Consider the following 19,647-nt stretch of genomic DNA (forward strand, 5'->3'; position numbering starts at 1 on the left):
GGCATGTGGCCATCCGGCTTCAGAGTTTGCTCCTCCTTCCGGATTGGCGCCGCAACAACGGCTGCACATTGGGGTCTATCCGTGAGACGGATCAAGGATATGGGTCGTTGGAGATCTGAAGCGTTCAGGGCTTATGTGCGGAAATGATGTGCCTGTGTGTAATTATGCTGTGTTTCAACCCTAGGTTTGCCCACCATCAGTGTCTGGATTGTGGGGCACAGTATTGTGCACTGGGATGCTGCCAGAGCTCGTCAGTCCGGATTGGGAGACGGTCTGGGCCTTCCGCAGCAAGTACGAGTGTCCTGGATTTCCAGAAGGGGGATGCTGTGGAAGGAATTCTTACCACTTATGCACAGGCGCATTCTCCTGGATGGCCCCCCTACGGCGATTGTGGTGCAGCTGGGGGAAAATGATATGGTTTCATCTTCCTGTTACGCCCTGAGGGCCGCTATATTACAGGATTTAAGGGAGTTGGCGGCAATGGTGCCGTCATCTACAATCATTTGGTCACAATCGCTGCAGCGCCGCATTTGGCAGGGCAGTCCCTGCCCAGTTGCCACCGAGCATGTGAGGAAGCGGATTAATTCCGCAGCAAGTAAATTGGTGGTTGGTCTGGGTGGTTGTGTGATTTCGCACCCTCGTATAACATTCAGGGCTGCTGAACTTTTTAGGGAAGATGGGGTTCATCTTTCCTCTGTTGGGAGTGATGTTTGGTTGGAGTCAGTGGTGGCTCAGTTGAGGGTGTGGTTGAGTTTGTGAGTGGTTGGCGGCGAGCGTAAGGGCTCTGGTGGCGGTTAGGCATTGGTTAAAATTGGTTGGTGGAGGGGTGTGGATTGGCTGTGCCCACCCCTCCAATGCTGCTGCTGCACGGGAATTCCGTTAAAGGAATTCAGGGGCTTACCATCCCCCTCGTCCAAACCCTTGGTGCAGGGTGCAGGCCGAGTAAGTTCCTGGGAGCAGGCAGGGATGGTACTGAGGGTCTGTGGCGCAGCTCCAGTAATCCCTGGGTCCTGTTCCTCCACACTGGCTCCCGCCGGAGTCCGGGAGTCAGTGCTGTCCCCAAGGCGGGGGGGGGGGGGGGACAGCTAGTCATAACCAATGCCTAAGCAACCACTCACAATGTGTATGATAATAAAGTTGTGGCCAAAATTATGCCAAAAAACCTTAAAAAAAATAATGTGTGAAGTGTGAGTTATTGGGTTAGGGTGTTTTGGGGGACCTCAGCACGCAAAGCATGTTCTCAATAAAGGAGAGCACGTGTTGCGGATGGGGCCAGACAAAGCACCCAGGGTTATCAGGAAGGCTAGTTTCAAAGGGTTGGAACTTGATTGGCGGTTGGTGTTACTGGGGTAAATTTGATGTTGCAAATTTAGGGGTGGGATCAGTGCTTATTTAAGCAAGGTGCACAGCGTTTCTCTTTCTCTTTCGCTGTGGGCACCGGATCACCCGCCCGCCCTCCCTTGATTGGGCTTGCGCTTTGACCTTGCTATGCCTGTCTAGGGGTCGCCTGCATTGGTGTGGGGGCCTGGTAGCAATTTACCTTTTGGCTGATTAGTGTGTGCCAATTGGGTTTTGCCTACTGCGTAGCAAATCGTCACAACTTGTAAGGTTGGCGGTTAGGCATTGGTTAAAATTGGTTGGTGGAGGGGTGTGGATTGGCTGTGCCTACCCCTCCAATGCTGCTGCTGCACGGGAATTCCGTTAAAGGAATTCAGGGGCTTACCAACCCCCTCGTCCAAACCCTTGGTGCAGGGTGCGGGCCGAGTAAGCTCCTGGGAGCAGGCAGGGATGGTACTGAGGGTCTGTGGCGCAGCTCCAGTAATCCCTGGGTCCTGTTCCTCCACACTGGCTCCCGCCGGAGTCCGGGAGTCAGTGCTGTCCCCAAGGCGGGGGGGGGGGGGGGGACAGCTAGTCATAACCAATGCCTAAGCAACCACTCACAATGTGTATGATAATAAAGTTGTGGCCAAAATTATGCCAAAAACCTTAAACAAAAATAATGTGTGAAGTGTGAGTTATTGGGTTAGGGTGTTTTGGGGGACCTCAGCACGCAACTTGTTAGCACAAGTTGGATAAGGATATAATTAGTCGATATATCCTCTCCTGCACCCCTGAACATTCCCACAAATTTATTACAGTCACAAACCAGAATATGGACTTCTACAGAGATAGAGAACATGTAGAAGAAGAAGAAGAAGAAGAGTTTGGATTTGATATCCCGCTTTATCACTACCCTAAGGAGTCTCAAAGCAGCTAACATGAATGAACTTTATTACGGTCACAGACCAGGATTAAGAAAAGCATATAGATAAAATAGCAGTTGGGATTTTTGACCGATAATTGTTAGGGCAAATGAGGACAAGGAAACAGGCATAAAACATCCGAATAAAATACAAGATTAAACACAGATAATGGATAAATAAAAAACTAATAATTAAAACCAATAAGAGTTAAAAACCAACAAAGGCACGCAGTTAAAACAGCTGTAAGAGCATAAAAACTAAAAAACTCGCAGATAAAACAACTATAAGAGGCTGCAGAGTAGAAGCCTCTTAAATAGAGGACACTCACAACGTTAAAAGCTGCTGTACAAATATGGTTACAACAGACAATTAAAACAATATACAACACTAAATTTAGAAAACCATGTGCAACAATAGACTGTCTCAGAATCACCCATGGAACCGTGTTTGGGGCTTTTCATGCCGGACTATTTTGGGTTGGGCGCCTACAGATCTGTAGACAGAATCTGGCGACCATCCAGGTCATCTTCTGATCTTTGCCCAACAACAAAAGGTCAAATTTTTGCTTTTGCGGGAGGTCGGCGAGCCTCACCAGTAGGGGATCCATGATCTTACTACGTGCCTCTTTATAAAAGGGACATCTAAAGAACAAGTGTTCTGGGCTTCCTATCTCTCCCAATGGACAGGTGCAAAGTCTGAGCATAGGGGACCCTTCTGAAGGCTCCATCCAGGACCGGCGAGGGAAGAGCCGAGCTTCTGGCGAGTGTAAAGGCCCTTCTTGCATCCCTAAGGAGTCTCAAAGCGGCTAACATTCTCCTTTTCCTCCCCCCCCCCCAACAAACACTCTGTGAGGTGAGTGGGGCTGAGAGACTTCAGAGAAGTCACCCAGCAGCTGCATGTGGAGGAGCGGAGACACGAATCTCCTGGGAGGAGCAGCACTTTTCTCACGGGACAGAAGCGCACAACCTCCCCCTCCCACTTTCCGCCCAGATTACGAGACTGCCGCTCTTAACCACTACACCACACTGGCTCTCATATATATGTAGGTTAAAATCAAAATCTATAAGCTAGAACACAGTAAAGAATTCAGATGTGAAACTATTAAAATGTGTAGTTTAAGACCTTATCCGCTAATTTAAAATATGCATGTCAATGCTTTATTATAATTAAGGCAGGTAAAATAATTATTACTCTTAATATTATTCATTGCTATGAGGCTTCTTGAAGCAATTCAGAATACAATCAACATTAGCAGAACACTTTCCTTTACAAGGACAATTTAAAAGCAATAAAAAAGTAATATTGCATAGGAAAGAATTCTAAAACAACAGCAATGATCACAATTAGCAACAATGAAACAGCAAGCAAAAATTGCCACTCTATCATCGCTGAGCCTTGAAACTTGTGTCTTATCCCCATAATCGAAATTGACATCAAGTCTTATGTCATCTGGAAGAGAATGAAGGAGAAGAGAGATGAATTTATGCCACATTTACTGATTCACCAAACTGACCTGGTCCCCATTCCACCCTATTTACAAGGAGGCTTTATGGATCCTGTCTTTGGTGGCAACGACTCCTTCCAAGCCTGCAGTTTGGCCATCTTTGTGCTGTGACAGGATTTCACAGCCACATGACCCAGGAGGTCTGCATCAAGCAAGGATGCTGCAGCTACTGAGTGGGCTCTCCTTAGTCTGGAAAGTGCGTCCCATGTCCCCAGGCTGTGGGTGTTACCTTCTTTGGGGCAGAAGTGAGCCAGCTCCAGAGGGACGAGAGCATGCTGTAGAGAAAAGAAAAGGCCGTACTGGATGAGATGACTGATCTGATCCTCAACCCTCCCCAAATAATGGGTGCAAGAGAACATGGAAGCAGACCCAAGCCAGGGAAGACTTGCTTCCATCATGGGATGAGTGAGTTCTATTGGCTGGCCCCAATCCCTTGCCCCAGGCGACCTCAATGGGTCCTGCAGCCTACTAGGCAGAGGTGGAAGTGTAAGATCAAGGAAGAGGGCAGGAAATGTCTCCAGCCTGGTCCTGCATCCCAAGGACACACATTGTGTTGTGCGCCTGATACCAGACTGTGATTCCTCCTGTGGGAATCTTTTCACAAGCCACTCTGGGAGCCTCTTGGGGCTGTGAAGGTGCCAAAGGTGAGAGACTTACCTTCAGGCAACTGAGCCTTCTTGCATAGGACATCAGCCAGCTAATGCCACTGGCTGCCAGTTGCCTCTCCGCTGCAATCGCACTTGTTGTGTAACCTCTCAGTTCCTGTGGGAGGAAAGGGGACCTCAGGATCAGGAGGCTGGTCTGGGGGAAAGAGGCAGACCACTGTGAAGCCCTTTACACTCTCAGAGAGAGATCCGTTTCTGTTCGAAAATGGCAATGTCCTCCAGCCCCAAATTGTAGCTCTGCATCCAAGGCCCTCCTTTGGCTGTCTGGGCAAGTGGGCCTTTGCTGGCTCGTCCATGTGGCCAGCTTGCCTTACAAGAGGGGAAGGGCCCAAGAGGTGCACTGCTAGGTGGCGGCTTCTCCATGAAAGCTTTCTAGGTCAAACAGCCACTGAGGCCATCAAGATACTTACATTCATCAGCAAGTTCAGGGTCTTAGTGCTTGGGGCCTCCCAGAGGAGGCCTCCCAGCATCAGAGTATAACGTTCCTCTAGCTCCTGCAGGCAATGGCAATGAGGGAGAGGATGCGCCAAGCAGGGGAAAGAGAGATCAGATGTTGAGCAATGGGAGCAATGCTTAAAGCGTGTGAAGAAGAAACAACAACGAGAGAAGTCAAATTTCAAGGCTAACAACTAACCTGCTTGTCGGGCTCAGTTTTGACCTTAATGACCGCCGCAAAGGCTGCATGCACAATCAGGCTGTGGAGCTTCAGTGGTAATTTGGGCTTCATGAGGCTGGAGAGAAGGAGGGAAACCTTTTTAGACTCTGTCCCCTTGGAGTCTTCCTCATATTGGGGGGGGGGGGGGGGGAGCATCAAATACATGTCATTCTCTTGAAGTTCTAGTGAATGCATGTGTTAGCTTAAACCACTTTTGACAATCAAGCAGCGTATCAATTTTACAGGGTAAAAATGAATAAAGGTAAAATTAAAATAAACACACGAGGGCACTGTTTATGTGGCAGTCTACCTGGCACTTGGTTGCAAGCCTCTAGGTCTTAGTTAATCCCACCCCTAAAAGCTGAGCCATTTCGCAGTCATCTCTAGACAATATATCTTCTATTTTCTCTCTCACATCTCCACTCATCCTGTAAATAGTTGCTGCATAAAGAAAGCTTTTTGAACGCAAGAAACCCAAGAAATTGTAAGCAATTCTTCCAATCGAATTCACTGCAGTGGCAAGGTCTGGTAACACCTTTCCACATTCTGCTCCCCTTCCCCCCGCCAGCTCCTCGTCAAGCTCAAAAAACCCGGTATACCTCAGTTGGTAAAGGGCTTCCAGTGCCATAGCAAGGGCCAATTCAGGCTGCGTAAAGCACACAATCCGTCCCATGAGATCCTGATAGAGAACAGAGGGCGGAGGGGGAAAACGTCAGTTCCCTACGGACATCAGGTGGATTCCTCCAACCCCAAACTCAGTGCAGGAATTGGCAATGTCAATTGGGGTTGGAGGAATCCACCTTCTCTTGGCCAGACCCCGCCAGGCCTTCCTTCTGCCCAGCATCCCCCCAATCCCATCCCCAGCTCTCCTGTCCCCCTCACCCCTGGATACCTCATGCAACCTCTCACTCACCGCAATTGCCTTGACGGCCATCTTCTTGGAGTACCTCAACCTGTCCTTTTCTCTCTGGCGGGCCTCCGAGCAAGTGGCCAGCACGCAGCAGAGCAACATCTCATCCTTCTCCAGTTGCTGAAATGGCAAGAGTCAGGCTGTCAGTTCATGGCAGGAGGGCTTCTCTGCATCTGAGACCGCGAAAATGGGGGTATAAACAGCACTGGTGGATGGGGCTGGGGGTGAGGGATTTCGTATGTACTGTGCTGTTTTCTCAAATACTAACCACAGGCGATGCCCAGACCCTGCCAGTCTCTGAACCATCTGCAACAAGAGAAGAAGGAAAGGACATGGGGGCAGGTTAGTTCATTTCTACTTCTTTTCCACAGTTGAGTATTAGAGCATTAAGGCCACCCCTCCTTACGCTCCAAAATGAAAAGGAAGCATTTGCTCACGTGGGCCCACAGCAACCCTGGACTTCTTGGGGACTTTGCGGGTCCTCTTCTTCTTGCGGGCTGCCATGTCCCTCAGTCGCCTGAACCTAGAAGAGAAGGAGAGGGGCAGACCTTCTTGTTGTTGTTGTTATACCGCCCTATACCCACAGGTCTCAGTTACAACCAGTGCTTTTTTCTGGGGGGATGCAGGGGTACGCACACCCCGAAACATTTTGTGAATCTTTGCACTTTTGTCCATTTACTGTACTGCATTTATTTTCCCCGATTTGAACTATAAAATGGTGATTTTCTTGAGTCAAAATGAGAGTACCCCAAAGATTTTTTAAATAGAAAAAAAGCACTGGTTCCAACATAAAAATCGCAATATAAAAACACAAAATGCATAATAAAGGTGAAAAACAACCCAGTAAACCCCCCCTCCCCAACACATTTCAAAACCTGAGACAGAAGCCTACAACCAAAATGGGGTGTGTGTGTGTAAGAGAAGGCAGGGAGTCTTTGCAGCATAGCCATAACACAAATACGGGTGGCCCAACAGTTGCAGGCAGACCCGTATCATTTCACACACTACTTCGGCTGCGGGACATCGTATCAACAAGGAAAGGAGCATTTGGTGTTGTTGCATCTCCTCGGGTATTTCTTGATTTGTCGCCACGAGGGGTTGTAGTTGTGGAGGTATAGTTTGATGAGGTTTCTGGTTATTTGTACCCTAGGTGCCCACTCACACACAAAAACAAATCTCCCTGCAGCCAACCAAAGACCACCAACCACACCCTAGGTCACTCCCCAACCTCTCTCACCACGAAGGGAATGCAACAAGGGAATAGTAAGTGAACCCACACAAGTGATGCTGACACAAAACCCCACACATACGGGGAAACTCGGAATATTAGAATATCGTGGAAAAGTTCATTTATTTCAGTAATTCAACTTAAAAGGTGAAACTTCTACTTCTCAGAGGTCAATCTCTATTCTCTATTTGCAATCCTTGTTTTGCTGATTTCATTTCATATTCTAATTTTCTGAGATTGTTAATTTGGGGTTTTCATCAGCTGTGCGCCATAATATCACAATCATAACAAATAAAGGCTTGACATATCTCGCTTTGCATGTCATGAGTCTATCTCATATATTAGTTTCACCTTTTAAGTTGAATTACTTGAATAAATGAACTTTTCCACGATATTCTAATCTCCCGAGTTTCCCCTGTACACTAAGTAGAAGAGAAGCATTGCCACCCGACCCCACCCTCCCCCTCTCCCCCCTCTGTTCTTCCTAACCCAACACTGCATGCAACACAACAAATGAAACTGATCTGTAGAAAACACAACTGGAAAAAAGAGACAAGGCACCGTTTTTTTGTAAACGAAGAAATCTTTAATCATTTGTTTGTTTGTTTCTTTATTATTTAAAACACCAACAAGGAAAGGAGCAGGAAGGAGTTATCCAAGATGATCGTGGCCTTGGAGAGAAAGCAGATGGAGTGAGAGCTTTGAATCAACTCATTTGAGAATGCTGGTGGGAACTTCTTCACATCATGTTTACTCCGTTGCTGAAATTTGCAGGCAGCCGATGCTACAAGGACAAGTAGCCTGCAGGGCTGGGAAGCAAATTACACCAATTGTTGGAGGAGAAAACAGCACCTCTTACTATCACTCAACATAGCAATATAGAGCTTCCAGGAACAGAGGCACTCTACCTCTGAAGCCCACAGCTAGAGGAGAAGCAGCAGGAGTGGGCTACTGCTTGTGAGTTTGGACTAGATGGGCTTTCCCTCTGATCCAGCAAAGCCACTTCCGCCTACAAAGGAGGTGGAGTTGCGGGCGACTGAGGGAATCCCCGGCTGCGTCAGCCCCTGGACAGCCAATCGCTGGTTCAGGGAGCGTGACCAGCCCTATTTATCGCCACCTACCTCGTAGCAAATCGTCACAACTTTCGGGGTATTGGCGGTTAGGCATTGGTATTGGTATTGTTCTGTAGATGGAAGAGGGGAGGAAGCGCCATCACCGGCCCCGCATATTGAAGGGTAGTCCGATAAAGGATTCTGGGGGGCGTGGCCCTGTCCGAAGCCTATGGAGGTGAGGGCCTAAGGCACGCCCCTGAGCGGTGATGGGGGGGGGGGCGAGTTGATGTGCATCAGCAGGACTCCCCCTACTGGTGGTTAACCCTTCCTGGACCTCAAGCGGACGGGCTGAATCCGGATAGTCGGTTAGGACCAATGCCTAAGCTAATACCACTCATCACCTGTAACCAATAAAGTTGTGGCCATATTTAGCCCATTAACCTTAAATAATTGTATCATGTGTCTTTATTTCCACTTTGGGGGGGGGGGGACGCGGCATGCAATAGGGCTCTTTTTGTTTTTTTATGCACTCACAGACCCCAAACGCTCTCATGTATGGGGGGGGGGAATTCCAACACTCCCCCCACCCCCAGCAAAGGAAAGATAAGGGAAGCATTTCCAGCATTTAAAAGAGCCCTCAGCACAATGCTTTTAGGAGAGCAGCCCTGCCTGGAGAGCGAAGGGGGCTGCTAGGAAGGTCGTCAAAGCATCAAGGCATAGATGAGCCGAAGCATGCAATGAAAACTCTCTTAGAGTCAGAGTGACTGACAGGAAGACTGACAGAACCCCTGTCTGTTGCAGTTGATGGCTGAAGAGTTGAGAAACGGAGAAGGGGTAGAGAGAGAGGGGGGGGGGTGTATAGTGGCTAGAATTCTGGACTAGGAGGACCTGGGAGATCCGAGTGCAAATCCCCACTCAGTCATGAAGTGCACAGTTTGATGTTGGGTCCAGTCACTCTCATCCTAGCCTGCCTAACAGGTTTGTTGTGAGGGGAACAACAGGGGGGAAGGCAAGCCATCAATGCCACCTTGAACTGCTTGGATGAAAAGTGGGCTATGAATGCAATAAAAAGCATCCCCAAATAAGGATCATGGAAGGTACCCTGGGGATCATCTAGTCCAACCCCCTGCAATGCAGGAATATGCAGCTGTACCTTATGGGAATCGAACCTGCAACCTTGGTGCTATCTGCAGCTCCCTCTAACCAGCTGAGCTGCAATGAGATTTGAGGGAGAATGGGAAGGCGGGTGGGAAGAGAAGTTCAGCTGCTCAGGAAGGGGTTGAATTCCATGGGGATGCTGGCCGTGTGGGGGACCCCAAGCCCTCGCCCCAGAAGATTACAAAAAAGAAGCAGACGAAATCCTACTTACAGATTCACAATGCTGGCCATCTCTTCAGCTGAAATCCCCTCCTGTTTAAACTCAACTGCTTTAAAAGGCTCACACAACACTAACTCTGAACCTTGCCTCTAACCCTATTGCTACTCCTCTCTGTCTAAAATATACAGGAAAATATGTGCACAAAATATACAGATGAAAATGAAATGATAAAGTGAAAGCAAAGCAAAGTCTACACCTATCTCCCCTGTTGGTCCCTCGCTTGCTTGCTTGCTTGCTTGCTTCTCCGTCCCAGTTCAGCCAACTCCTCCCAACTATCCCACGACAGGGATGTGTAGCTTCTGTCTTTTCTACAAGCAGCAAGAGATGTCACAAAGATGGGCAGGACACTGTTTCCTTGACAACCCATCCAGCTTGACCCTGAACTAATCTCCCCTCTCTTTCGTTGCCATGTTTTCTCCCTAACCTTGGGACACCTGCTGTTTGCAGCTTTACGAATCACTTTTTATCACAAACAGGTTCATACATTTTCTGGCAACGTTTCTCAAGAGAGGCCGCCCAAGCAATTCACCACCCACAATTTGCGGACACCGCTATGCCATCATATTGGCATCAGGTGTTTTCCAGGCCAGTGAATGTCAGCAACCCCTTCTTCTAAAGCTGCTTCCCCAGTTTCATCCAAAATAGAAAGAAATGCCATTTGGTAGCCCACTGAGAAGCTTTGGGAAGTAATGAAATACATTTCTGAAAGTTATTTATGGATGCACAAGGTCACCACATCTTTGCTTCAGGTGAATGGAAAGGAACATTTCCCCAGGCGGCACACCACTGTCCCCGAATCTCGTCCGCTGCTTGGTCATTTCAAGAGATTGTGTGTCTTAGTAAGATTTTGTACATTTCAGAAAGCTTTCCCTTGCCTACAAATGAAGTGCATGATTTTTCAAAAACTTATTAATGCCCCGTGCTTTTACTTCTGTTGTGGTAAAAAATGGCAGAATCTGGCTATCATTTAAAGCAGTGTAAGATGCTGGTTTACGTTTCCCCTCACATTTGGTGACTGGGTAGGGATATGCAGTTTTGTGTTTTGTTTTTTGAAGAGTTCCTAAGGAGTCCTGCTGCTTCCGAGTTTTATTTCGGGGGTTGTTGTTGTTGTTGTTTACAAAAAGGTAATCCAGTTGTAACCTTTTTCTAGGTACAATTCTGTACATTCTGGTACTACCTGTTCATTCATGGTCCCTCCAAATCCCTTTGTTTCTTTTAGCAATGTGTCCTTGTGTATCTGCATAAGCTTTTCAAAGCCTGCTACCTTTGCTTACAGAATTTCTCCTTGGTCTGACTCTGTGGAAGGCACCATGCTATTCCCCTTTAAATTAGCCATTTTCGACAGAAAACATGAGAACTGGAATTTTGCTCTTGAATGGATTTTTGGATCGCCTGCATGCCAAGCACATGCTTCTCCCACTGGGCCAGCACCCTTCCTCAGTGACTGAGCTCTCATTGCACACAGCCATCCAGCAAGCAAAAAAATGGTATTGTTAGAAGGGCAGAGTGGGGAGCAAGAGATTCAGGGGCCGGTTTTAGACCCACAGTGCTCGGGTTTATTCTGCTGCCTGCTTGACATTGTGCCTCCTTTCCGCCTACCTTTTATTCCTATGAAAGTTTCACAGTGTCGCTGCTTGGGATTCTGGATAATCTATGGTGTTTTTCTTTTCAGTTTTTTAAATTAATTTTCCAATTTTTTTTTGAGACAAAGAAACAAACAAACAAACAAACAAACAAACAAACAAACATACATCCTAATTGCAATTAAACCAATCTTGATAACATTGTTAAGTGACTTCCTCAAATCCCCCTGGTTGAATTTCATTGTATTTCATTTTAACAGTTTTCCAAAATCAATCTTCTCAAAAACAAACAAACAAACAAACAAAAACTTGATCACTTCACATCTTTCATTCTTTCTAATCTAGCTTGAAACATCTTAATTCCTATCCTTACATATTTAAATCCTAAGCCTATCTCATATTTGCAAGCTTTTCCAATTAGGTTATCTTGACATATTTAGCTAAATAATCTTTGAATTTTGTCCATTCTTCCTGGTACTCCTCCTCCTTCTGGTCGCGGACTCTTCCCGTCAGGTGGGCTAGCCCCGGGATTCTGGAGAATCTATGTGACTAGATGCTTGTGATGTATGCCAGGCAATCTGGCACAAGTGGGTAGGGTTGCCATCCGCCGGGATTTGGCCGTTGGAAACAAGTGTCCATGCGGGAAACGCTTGAATGTCCAGGAAAATCCAAAGGTATAGCAATTCTACACGTGGGGAGTAGGGACGCAAGCGCAAATCAGAATAAAGCAAAGGCTAGGAAAATTCAAACAGAAACACACACACACTATTCCTCAAGATTTGTGTTTAAGACACATGATCATAGAATTGTGGAGTTGGAAGGGACACCGAGGACCATCTAGTTCCGTTATTCTCAAAGTAGAGTCCGTGATAGAAAAATTGGTTTCCAGGTGGAAAAATCAAAATTGGAAACAGAACTGTTAGAACCCAAAACTAAGATTTTGTCAAGAATGTATAACTTGCTGTTGAAATGGAATACACAGGACGAGGAAGTGAAATCAGTAATGATTAAGTGGGCACAAGACGTTGGTCATAATATAATGCTAGCTGACTGGGAACGGTTATGGACTACTGGTATGAAATTTACGGCATGTAATGCCTTAAGAGAGAATATTATGAAAATGATATACAGATGGTACATGACACCAGTCAAGCTAGCAAAAATTTATCATTTGCACGATAATAAATGCTGGAAATGTAAAGAAACTGAAGGTACATTCTTTCACCTGTGGTGGACGTGCCCAAGGATTAAGATCTTCTGGGAGATGATCTATAATGAACTGAAAAAAGTGTTTAAATACACCTTCCCGAAGAAACCAGAGGCCTTTCTCCTGGGCATGGTCAACCAACAGGTACATAAGAAGGACAGGACATTTTTTATGTATGCCACAACAGCAGCAAGAATACTCATCGCACAGTATTGGAAGACACAGGAGCTACCCACGCTGGAAGAATGGCAGATGAAAGTCATGGACTATATGGAATTGGCAGAAATGACTGGCAGAATCAGAGACCAGGGAGAAGAGACGGTGAAGCAAGATTGGAGGAAGTTTAAAGACTATTTACAGAAACACTATAAGATAATGAATGTTTGATGACACCAGATTGAATGTAAAAGGTTATTAGTAAAAAGTTTAAAGATTAAAAAAGATTAAATATTTTAAGATATAAGGAATTGTAATATATTAAGATATTAAAATTATGACAAAATTAAAATTAAGACAGAGGGAAGGAATTTGCTGATAGAATATATGATCTGGAATACAGAGAAGGAAGGTCTGGGGAGGTCGGAGAAACAAGTTAATGCAAAGAATATAATGAGGATAAAAATTGTTTTTATTTTTTCTATGCTTCTTTTTTATATTTTTTGTAGTTTTGTGTTTGTATGTTATTGTATTTTTCTATTTTTTGTTGTGTTGTGTTTTACTTTTTGTTGCTTTATACTTATTGTCAAACTCAATAAAATATTTATAAAAAAGAGAGAGAGAGAGAAAGTCACGAGAGGAGGACCTGCCGTTTCCGCAACGCAGAGTGCAGACAGTGCAGAAAATCGGGACACATCGCCCGGGTGTGTCGGGCTCGGCCCACCCAATGCCAGGCATCAGATGACCAATCCAAGAGCCCCAGGTCCCGGGGCCCAATGCACCAAGGCAACTCAACAGAGCTCACGGACTTCCAGGTATACCAGTTGCCCCACCCCAACGTAGAGAAAATTTATGTAGAGGTACAGATAGAGGGGGACGCGGGTGGCGCTGTGGGTAAAAGCCTCAGCGCCTAGGGCTTGCCGATCGAAAGGTCGGTGGTTCGAATCCCCGCGGCGGGGTGCGCTCCCGTTGCTCGGTCCCAGCGCCTGCCTACCTAGCAGTTCGAAAGCACTCCCGGGTGCAAGTAGATAAATAGGGACCGCTTACTAGCGGGAAGGTAAACGGCGTTTCCGTGTGCGGCTCTGGCTCGCCAGAGCAGCGATGTCACGCTGGCCACGTGACCCGGAAGTGTCTCTGGACAGCGCTGGCCCCCGGCCTCTTGAGTGAGATGGGCGCACAACCCTAGAGTCTGTCAAGACTGGCCCGTACGGGCAGGGGTACCTTTACCTTTACAGATAGAGGGGGCCCCATGCCGCATGGAGCTTGACACGGGTTCAACTCTATCCATAATCTCGGCAAGGACCTTAAGGAAACTGTGTCCTACTGGGGGTCCCAAACTCAGGCTGGCCCCATTCACCCTCCGGGACTTCCAGAAACATAAGGTCCCCAGAATGGGGGTGTGGACCTTCAGGGTGCAATACCGAGGGCGGACGCAGCAACTGGACTTGCTTGTGGTCAAGGGCCCCTACATTAGCTTACTGGGATTGGCATGATTTGGACCACTGGGGCTAGCCGTCACCGGGGTGAACCACACTACCTTACAAGTGGACGTGGACGCCATATGCAAGGAATTTCCGGGGGTTTTCGATGGGAAATTGGGACAGTATACGGGACCCCCCATTGCTCTACAGCTTGACCCCGCAGTACGACCGGTCAGGCTCAAGGCCCGCCGGGTCCCGTTCGCCCTGAAACCCCATATAGACAAGGAATTGGACCGGCTCGTGGAGCAAGGAGTGCTGGAGCCGGTGCCTCATGCCCCCTGGGAAACCCCAATCGCCACACCCGTCAAGCCTAATGGTTCGGTCCGCATCTGCACAGACTACAAATGTACCATAAACAAGGCCCTCGTGGCCCATGCATACCCAGTGCCAGTGGTCAGCCATGTCCTTGCCACCCTGGCTGGGTCGAAAATTTTTGGCAAGCTGGACTTGGCCCAAGCATATCAACAGCTACCAGTAGATGAGGCCACAGCAGAGGCACAGACGATTGTGACGCACAGAGGAGCGTTCAGGGTAAAGCGGCTGCAATTCGGTGTCAGTGTGGCACCAGGCATATTCCAGAATCTAATGGACTCTCTCCTTAAAGGAATTCCTGGCGTCACCCCCTTCTTCGATGATGTGTTGATTGCCGGGCCCACATCAGAGGAGTTTGAGGACCGCCTCTGCACCGTTCTGCACCGTTTCCAGATGGCGGGTCTCAAGGTGAAGCGGGAAAAATGTCTACTAGGAGTGCCTCAGGTGGACTTTCTGGGATTTATGGTGGACGCAGAAGGGGTCCACCCGGTTGGGGACAAGGTACGGGCCATTTGTGATGCCCCAGCGCCCAAGAACAAGACTGAACTTCAGGCCTTCTTGGGACTATTGAACTTTTACCATTCCTTCCTTCCGTGGTGTTTTTTGCATAGTACACACACACACATCATGATTCGCAATATATTGCCAGGTCAGAAATTATGAAACCAGTCTCACTATCTAGACTTCAAGCTGATTTGAAAATATATCTATATTGACATTTCGCCCGGCCCTAGCCACAGCAAGCATCTCAAGGGGGAAAACAAAAAACAAATTGCTCGCACCCCAAATCCAAGCTCCCCCTCCCCCTATTAATATGCAGCTCGTAATCCTCCCACTCCGGATGTGCAGTTCACCCCGAAGCTTACTGAATATGCAGCTGTGGACATGAGGTTTGGCTAACATTTTATTTAAATTGCTGGAACCTGCCCTGGGACCTTAGGGTGAAGGGCAGGAAATAAGTAAGAAAAACAGCAACAGAACATGGATGGGCCTTCATAGGTTGATGGGCTGCAGTCCCAGCCAGCATGATGAGATGATGGGGTCACATGTTCACCACCCCTTGTCTAGAGCACGTTGCAGAGGCAGTGGTAGAAACTGAGCAACAGCTGGAGCCCCAGCCCACGACTTTGTCTGGCCAATGCAGCACACAGCAGCTGGTGAACCATGCCTCCGGCCTCCTTCCCATCTTCCTCTCCAGAAATGTTCAGGGTGGTTAGTTCTATCTCCAGCTCCCACATTCAAGGGAAAGAGAAAGAGAGGAGGAGGGAGCAAGAGAGCTTTAGGAGCACAGCAGTGGCAAGCAGCCCCTCACTAAAAGGAGTTGGCAAGGATGGAGAATTTGATCCCCTCATCCCCAGGGCAGCTGTTGATTAGGACCCAGTTCATCCCCCCCCCCCCCCGCCGCCAATACTCCCCACCCCTGTTGAGAGAGAGAGAGAGAGTATTGGCGTGGGGAATGACACATACTGTATCAGAGTCTTAGTGCAAGAGTAGCTGGTGCATGCTAAAGAACACAGGAGCCTTTTTGTTCCCACAATGGCCAACCACATGCCCTTGGGAGTCCATAGGGACACGGGGACAAGAGCACTCTGTCCATCATGTTCCCCAGAAACTGGTAATCAAAAGCATGTGGTTTGTGATAATAGTGGCAAGAAATAGCCCTGACCGGTAGCCACTGATAAACATATCCTCCATGATTCTAAATGTCTACAGCTGTCCAAATTGGCAGTCACCACTATCTCCTTGTGGCTAGGATAATACACCCAAGTCGATCTGATTTTGAGAGGAGTGACATTTCCCTGAGCCACCCCAAAGCAGCCACTACCGCTTCCCAAATGCCAGTGCTCAGGTGGTAAGAGTAAGCCAGAGGGGCATAGCCTGTGCAGCAGTTGCTGAGCACAGAGACAAGGAGAAAACTGGCTCTTGGGGCCAGAGGGGGCTGGCGCCTGCATCATGAGACTGGGCTTTCTGCCTCCCGTGCTGCCAATCGCAAGCGGACCCAGAGTCAAGCAGCGCAAAATCAGTTACAAGCAGTGATGGCAAATTCTGGTTTCGTCTCCATTCTCCTCTGCCGAGTTCTACAAGGGCCACGTTGAGACTAGGGAAGAGAAAAGCGCAGAGAGCTAGAGCCACCACCTGGACTGGATTTGAGTCAGAAGGCAGGCAGGTGCGGGTTGCCTGAGAGGAAAGTCAGGTTGGTGGGGTAGTGCCTGGTTTGCCCTAAGGGACCAGCTGCCACTGCATGGAGCAGCTGCTGATCCTTGACAAGGGCAACTCCATTTACGTGCCTTCGAGGCACATGCACACTGCCGCAAAGCTGGAAGGGGCACTTGAAGGGGCAAAAATGTCCCCCCCCAAGAGCACAAAAGTGCCAAAGTGGCATGGAAACAGCATCTCGACTCCCTCCCAGGAGCTTTGGCACCGACCTCTCAGGCCTGTGGAGAGTTGGAGCAAGGAGTTTTGCAGGGAGGCTGCTGGTTTTCAAAAGGCCTTTCAAAAGGGTTTCCGGAACTTTAGAGGGTGTTTGCAGGCTTTTCCAATGCTGTCCCCAATATACGCAATTTCATTTAAACGCACGGTACCTCGGAACGCAACCCCCGTGTAAACGGGGCGTTGCCTGTACCTGATTTGAGCCCGTTACAAGAACATCTAGAGGATAGCAAACCAACTGTTACCTTTTCTAGGAAGCTGTCTTCTCCCTGAGATCAGAGGAGGAAGGCAAGAGCAAAAGACAACCAAGGGTGTTAATGGCACAGGCCCTGAGAAGAGAAAGAAACAGCCCGTTGGCTGAGCAGTATCTGGGCAGATGGCAGGGAAATGCACACGGTTCAGTGGCCCTGCGAAAGGGCAGGTGGGAGGGCCAGAACCTGGGATGACTCAGTCAAGGCAAGCAAAGGGCATGAACAGCACACAGGAAGCGGATGCACAGCTACAGAAGCTGAATGCAGTGGAGGACCCCCAGCCCCCACATTTCTGAGTGGAAGAGCAGCTGTTTTTCAAGCAGGCAAGCAGAGTGGGAAGGGTAGACATCCAGCACATGAACCTGCCAGGGAAATCAACCCCTTTCCCTACCAGGTCAATAAGTCTGGTGACGGGAACTTTGCCAAGCGGCTGCCTCATCCAGCACAAGGCTTCCAAGGATGTCCCGAAGCAGCTTGGTAGGTAGCTCCCACTGATGGTGAGGAAATAGTCCTTGCCAGGGTCAAGGTGAAGGACAAAGATAGCCTCAGTCTGATCTTCCTTGCTGACGTACACATCCAGGGAAATGTCCCCCGTCTCACCTAAAACGGGAGGAGGTCAGGCAGATACACTCTTTGGCACAGCCAAGTTGGCTTGTCTGTAAATTAAAAGTGAAGACAGTGAAGAATTGAACAGAAGGACACAATGCGAGCCTGCTGGATCAGGCCAATGGCCCATCTCGTACAGCCTCCTGTTCTCACAGGTGTATGGGGGAAACCTTAACTTCAGGAATTAGGAAAAGAAGCGACTCAGTTCCCACCCCCACCCCACTTTCCTCTCTAGTCCTCCAAAGCAGCAGCTGCACAGAAGATGGTGACAGGATACTGGGGGGTGAGAGAAAGTGATCCTAACAAAAGAATATAAAAAGGGAAAGGATTTTTGCGCCCCCAATGTAACTTTCTTTTTTAGTTTACATTTCATTGAGTTTTTAAAAGTTTGGCTAGTTCTATATGATCCCCAAGATATTGTTGTGCCTCCACAACATAAAAATACGCATTGTTTTAAAAAAGTAATTTTTGGGCGGACTGCTCTCACTGGTTCCCTGCCATGCCAAAAGGTGTTTTGGGACCCTCCAGCATTGTTTGGCTTCAATGCATTTGTGTGTGTGTGTGTGTGTGTGTGTGTGTTTAAAGCTGGTCACACACACTTTTACACTTTGGGCTCAGCTGCTTTGACGTGTGGCCCTTGGAGGCTTGAGCATGGGGCAATGCAGCCCACAAATGTTAAGCCTCCCCTGCTCTACCAAACTCCCAAGGTTTGAGGGAGGAGGGTTGGGAAGAGGAGGAGAAAAGGAAGGCCTTCCCTAGATGACCCTTGGGGTCCCTTTCCAACTCTACAGTTCTCTGATTCCAGAGAGAGACGCGCTGGGCTCCAAGTATCCCTCGCAGGGCTCAGCGCAAAGCCATGGCTTCCAATACTGGCTGTCACTGAGCTTGGGGATAAAGGAGAAGTGGAGGGTGACCTGCCCGTTGTTTGTGATCTGGAACTTCTCCTTCTGCAGCTGCCGGAACTTCACATTCTCAAACGGAAACTGCAGAGCAAAAGGCGGGGGGGGGGGTGAGGAAAGAGAGTGCTTGCCTTCAGCAGAGGCAAGGAAACGTGCTCCAGGGGGAAGTTTGTCCTTGGCCCCGGGCTCTCATTTAGGGGACTGCACATGCAACAGGTCCATGTGGGGCTCTCCAGATATTGCTGCACTTGCCACTGGCCATGTTGGCTGGGGATGATGGGAGTTGTAGTCCAGCATCTGGAGGGCACCACGCTGGCTACCCCTGGAGTCTTTGCCTGCGAGGAAGAGGAAGAGGCTGCCGCTCAGTGGAAGGGCATCTGCCTTGCATGCAAAGGTCCCAGGTTCTATCCCCAGCATCTCCAGGTAGGGCTGGGAGAGATCCCCCGGAAATCCTGGGGAACCGCTCAAGACTGAGCTAGATGGGCCAAGGGCTTCTTTCCCCCCTGGTCTTTTTGCAGCAAACCCTCTTTAAGGGGTTGGAGAGGATCCTATTCGTCTTTACCTCCCTCCAGGGAGGGAAGGAATTCGTTCTCCATCCTGTCCATCAACTGAACAATATCCTCAAACACTTTCCGGTACCGTCGGTCAGCCACAACCTTCACCTATGGGGGGGGGGCAGAGCATATTTGTTGGGGCTATGGACTGAAAGGGGGGGGGTATGAGTTAAGAGCAGAAAGGCCTGATGCACCCCCCTGTTCCCAGCCCTGAAAGAGGCAAGTACTGTAACTCTGAGAGCTTCCCCAGGATGGCAGCGGCTGTGACTTCCAGAGCCAATGGGCTGAAGCCAAATGCTCCAAGCCAAGTACCACACAAGCTCCACTGCATGAATGGAGCCAACGGTTAAGGTATACAGTTCAGCCCATGTGGTCTGCCCTGCCTGCAGGAGCAGCGTATACTCAGAACAGTGGAGAATGGAAGCCTAGGGATTTAACAGAGCCAAAAGCTGCCCACTCCTTGCACCGGAAGTCATTGGCCAAGGAGGAGTTGTGTGGAAAGGGGCCTGGTTGTTGGTCAGGGCCTGCCCAGA

The 19,647-nt window shown here is 48.6% G+C and overlaps 2 protein-coding genes across 2 annotated transcripts in view; both read right to left on the reverse strand.

Annotated features, from left to right (window-relative positions):
• LOC310668774 (inositol polyphosphate 5-phosphatase OCRL-like) overlaps positions 1 to 19,647 on the reverse strand; it is a gene marked incomplete at both ends in the record, with an annotated part of 364,445 nt that overhangs the window by 319,623 nt on the left and 25,175 nt on the right. Inside the window, 3 exons of the mRNA XM_083422105.1 lie at positions 17,447 to 17,655; positions 18,479 to 18,644; positions 19,112 to 19,222. Coding sequence (XP_083278231.1) covers positions 17,447 to 17,655; positions 18,479 to 18,644; positions 19,112 to 19,222 — 486 coding nt within the window. The remainder of the gene's footprint in view (positions 1 to 17,446; positions 17,656 to 18,478; positions 18,645 to 19,111; positions 19,223 to 19,647) is intronic.
• LOC310668776 (uncharacterized protein) lies at positions 3,774 to 6,498 on the reverse strand (the record flags this gene model as incomplete). The annotated part of the gene is made up of 7 exons (XM_083422107.1): positions 6,415 to 6,498; positions 6,246 to 6,283; positions 5,981 to 6,097; positions 5,667 to 5,746; positions 5,047 to 5,143; positions 4,405 to 4,509; positions 3,774 to 4,022 (listed from the first exon to the last, which is right to left on the reverse strand). Exons 1-7 carry the CDS (start codon positions 6,479 to 6,481, stop codon positions 3,774 to 3,776), a joined length of 753 nt encoding a protein of 250 aa, XP_083278233.1. The 5' UTR covers positions 6,482 to 6,498.

The sequence above is a fragment of the Podarcis tiliguerta genome (genome assembly GCF_965153285.1).
Source record: "Podarcis tiliguerta genome assembly, chromosome: W".
Lineage (NCBI taxonomy): Eukaryota > Metazoa > Chordata > Lepidosauria > Squamata > Lacertidae > Podarcis > Podarcis tiliguerta.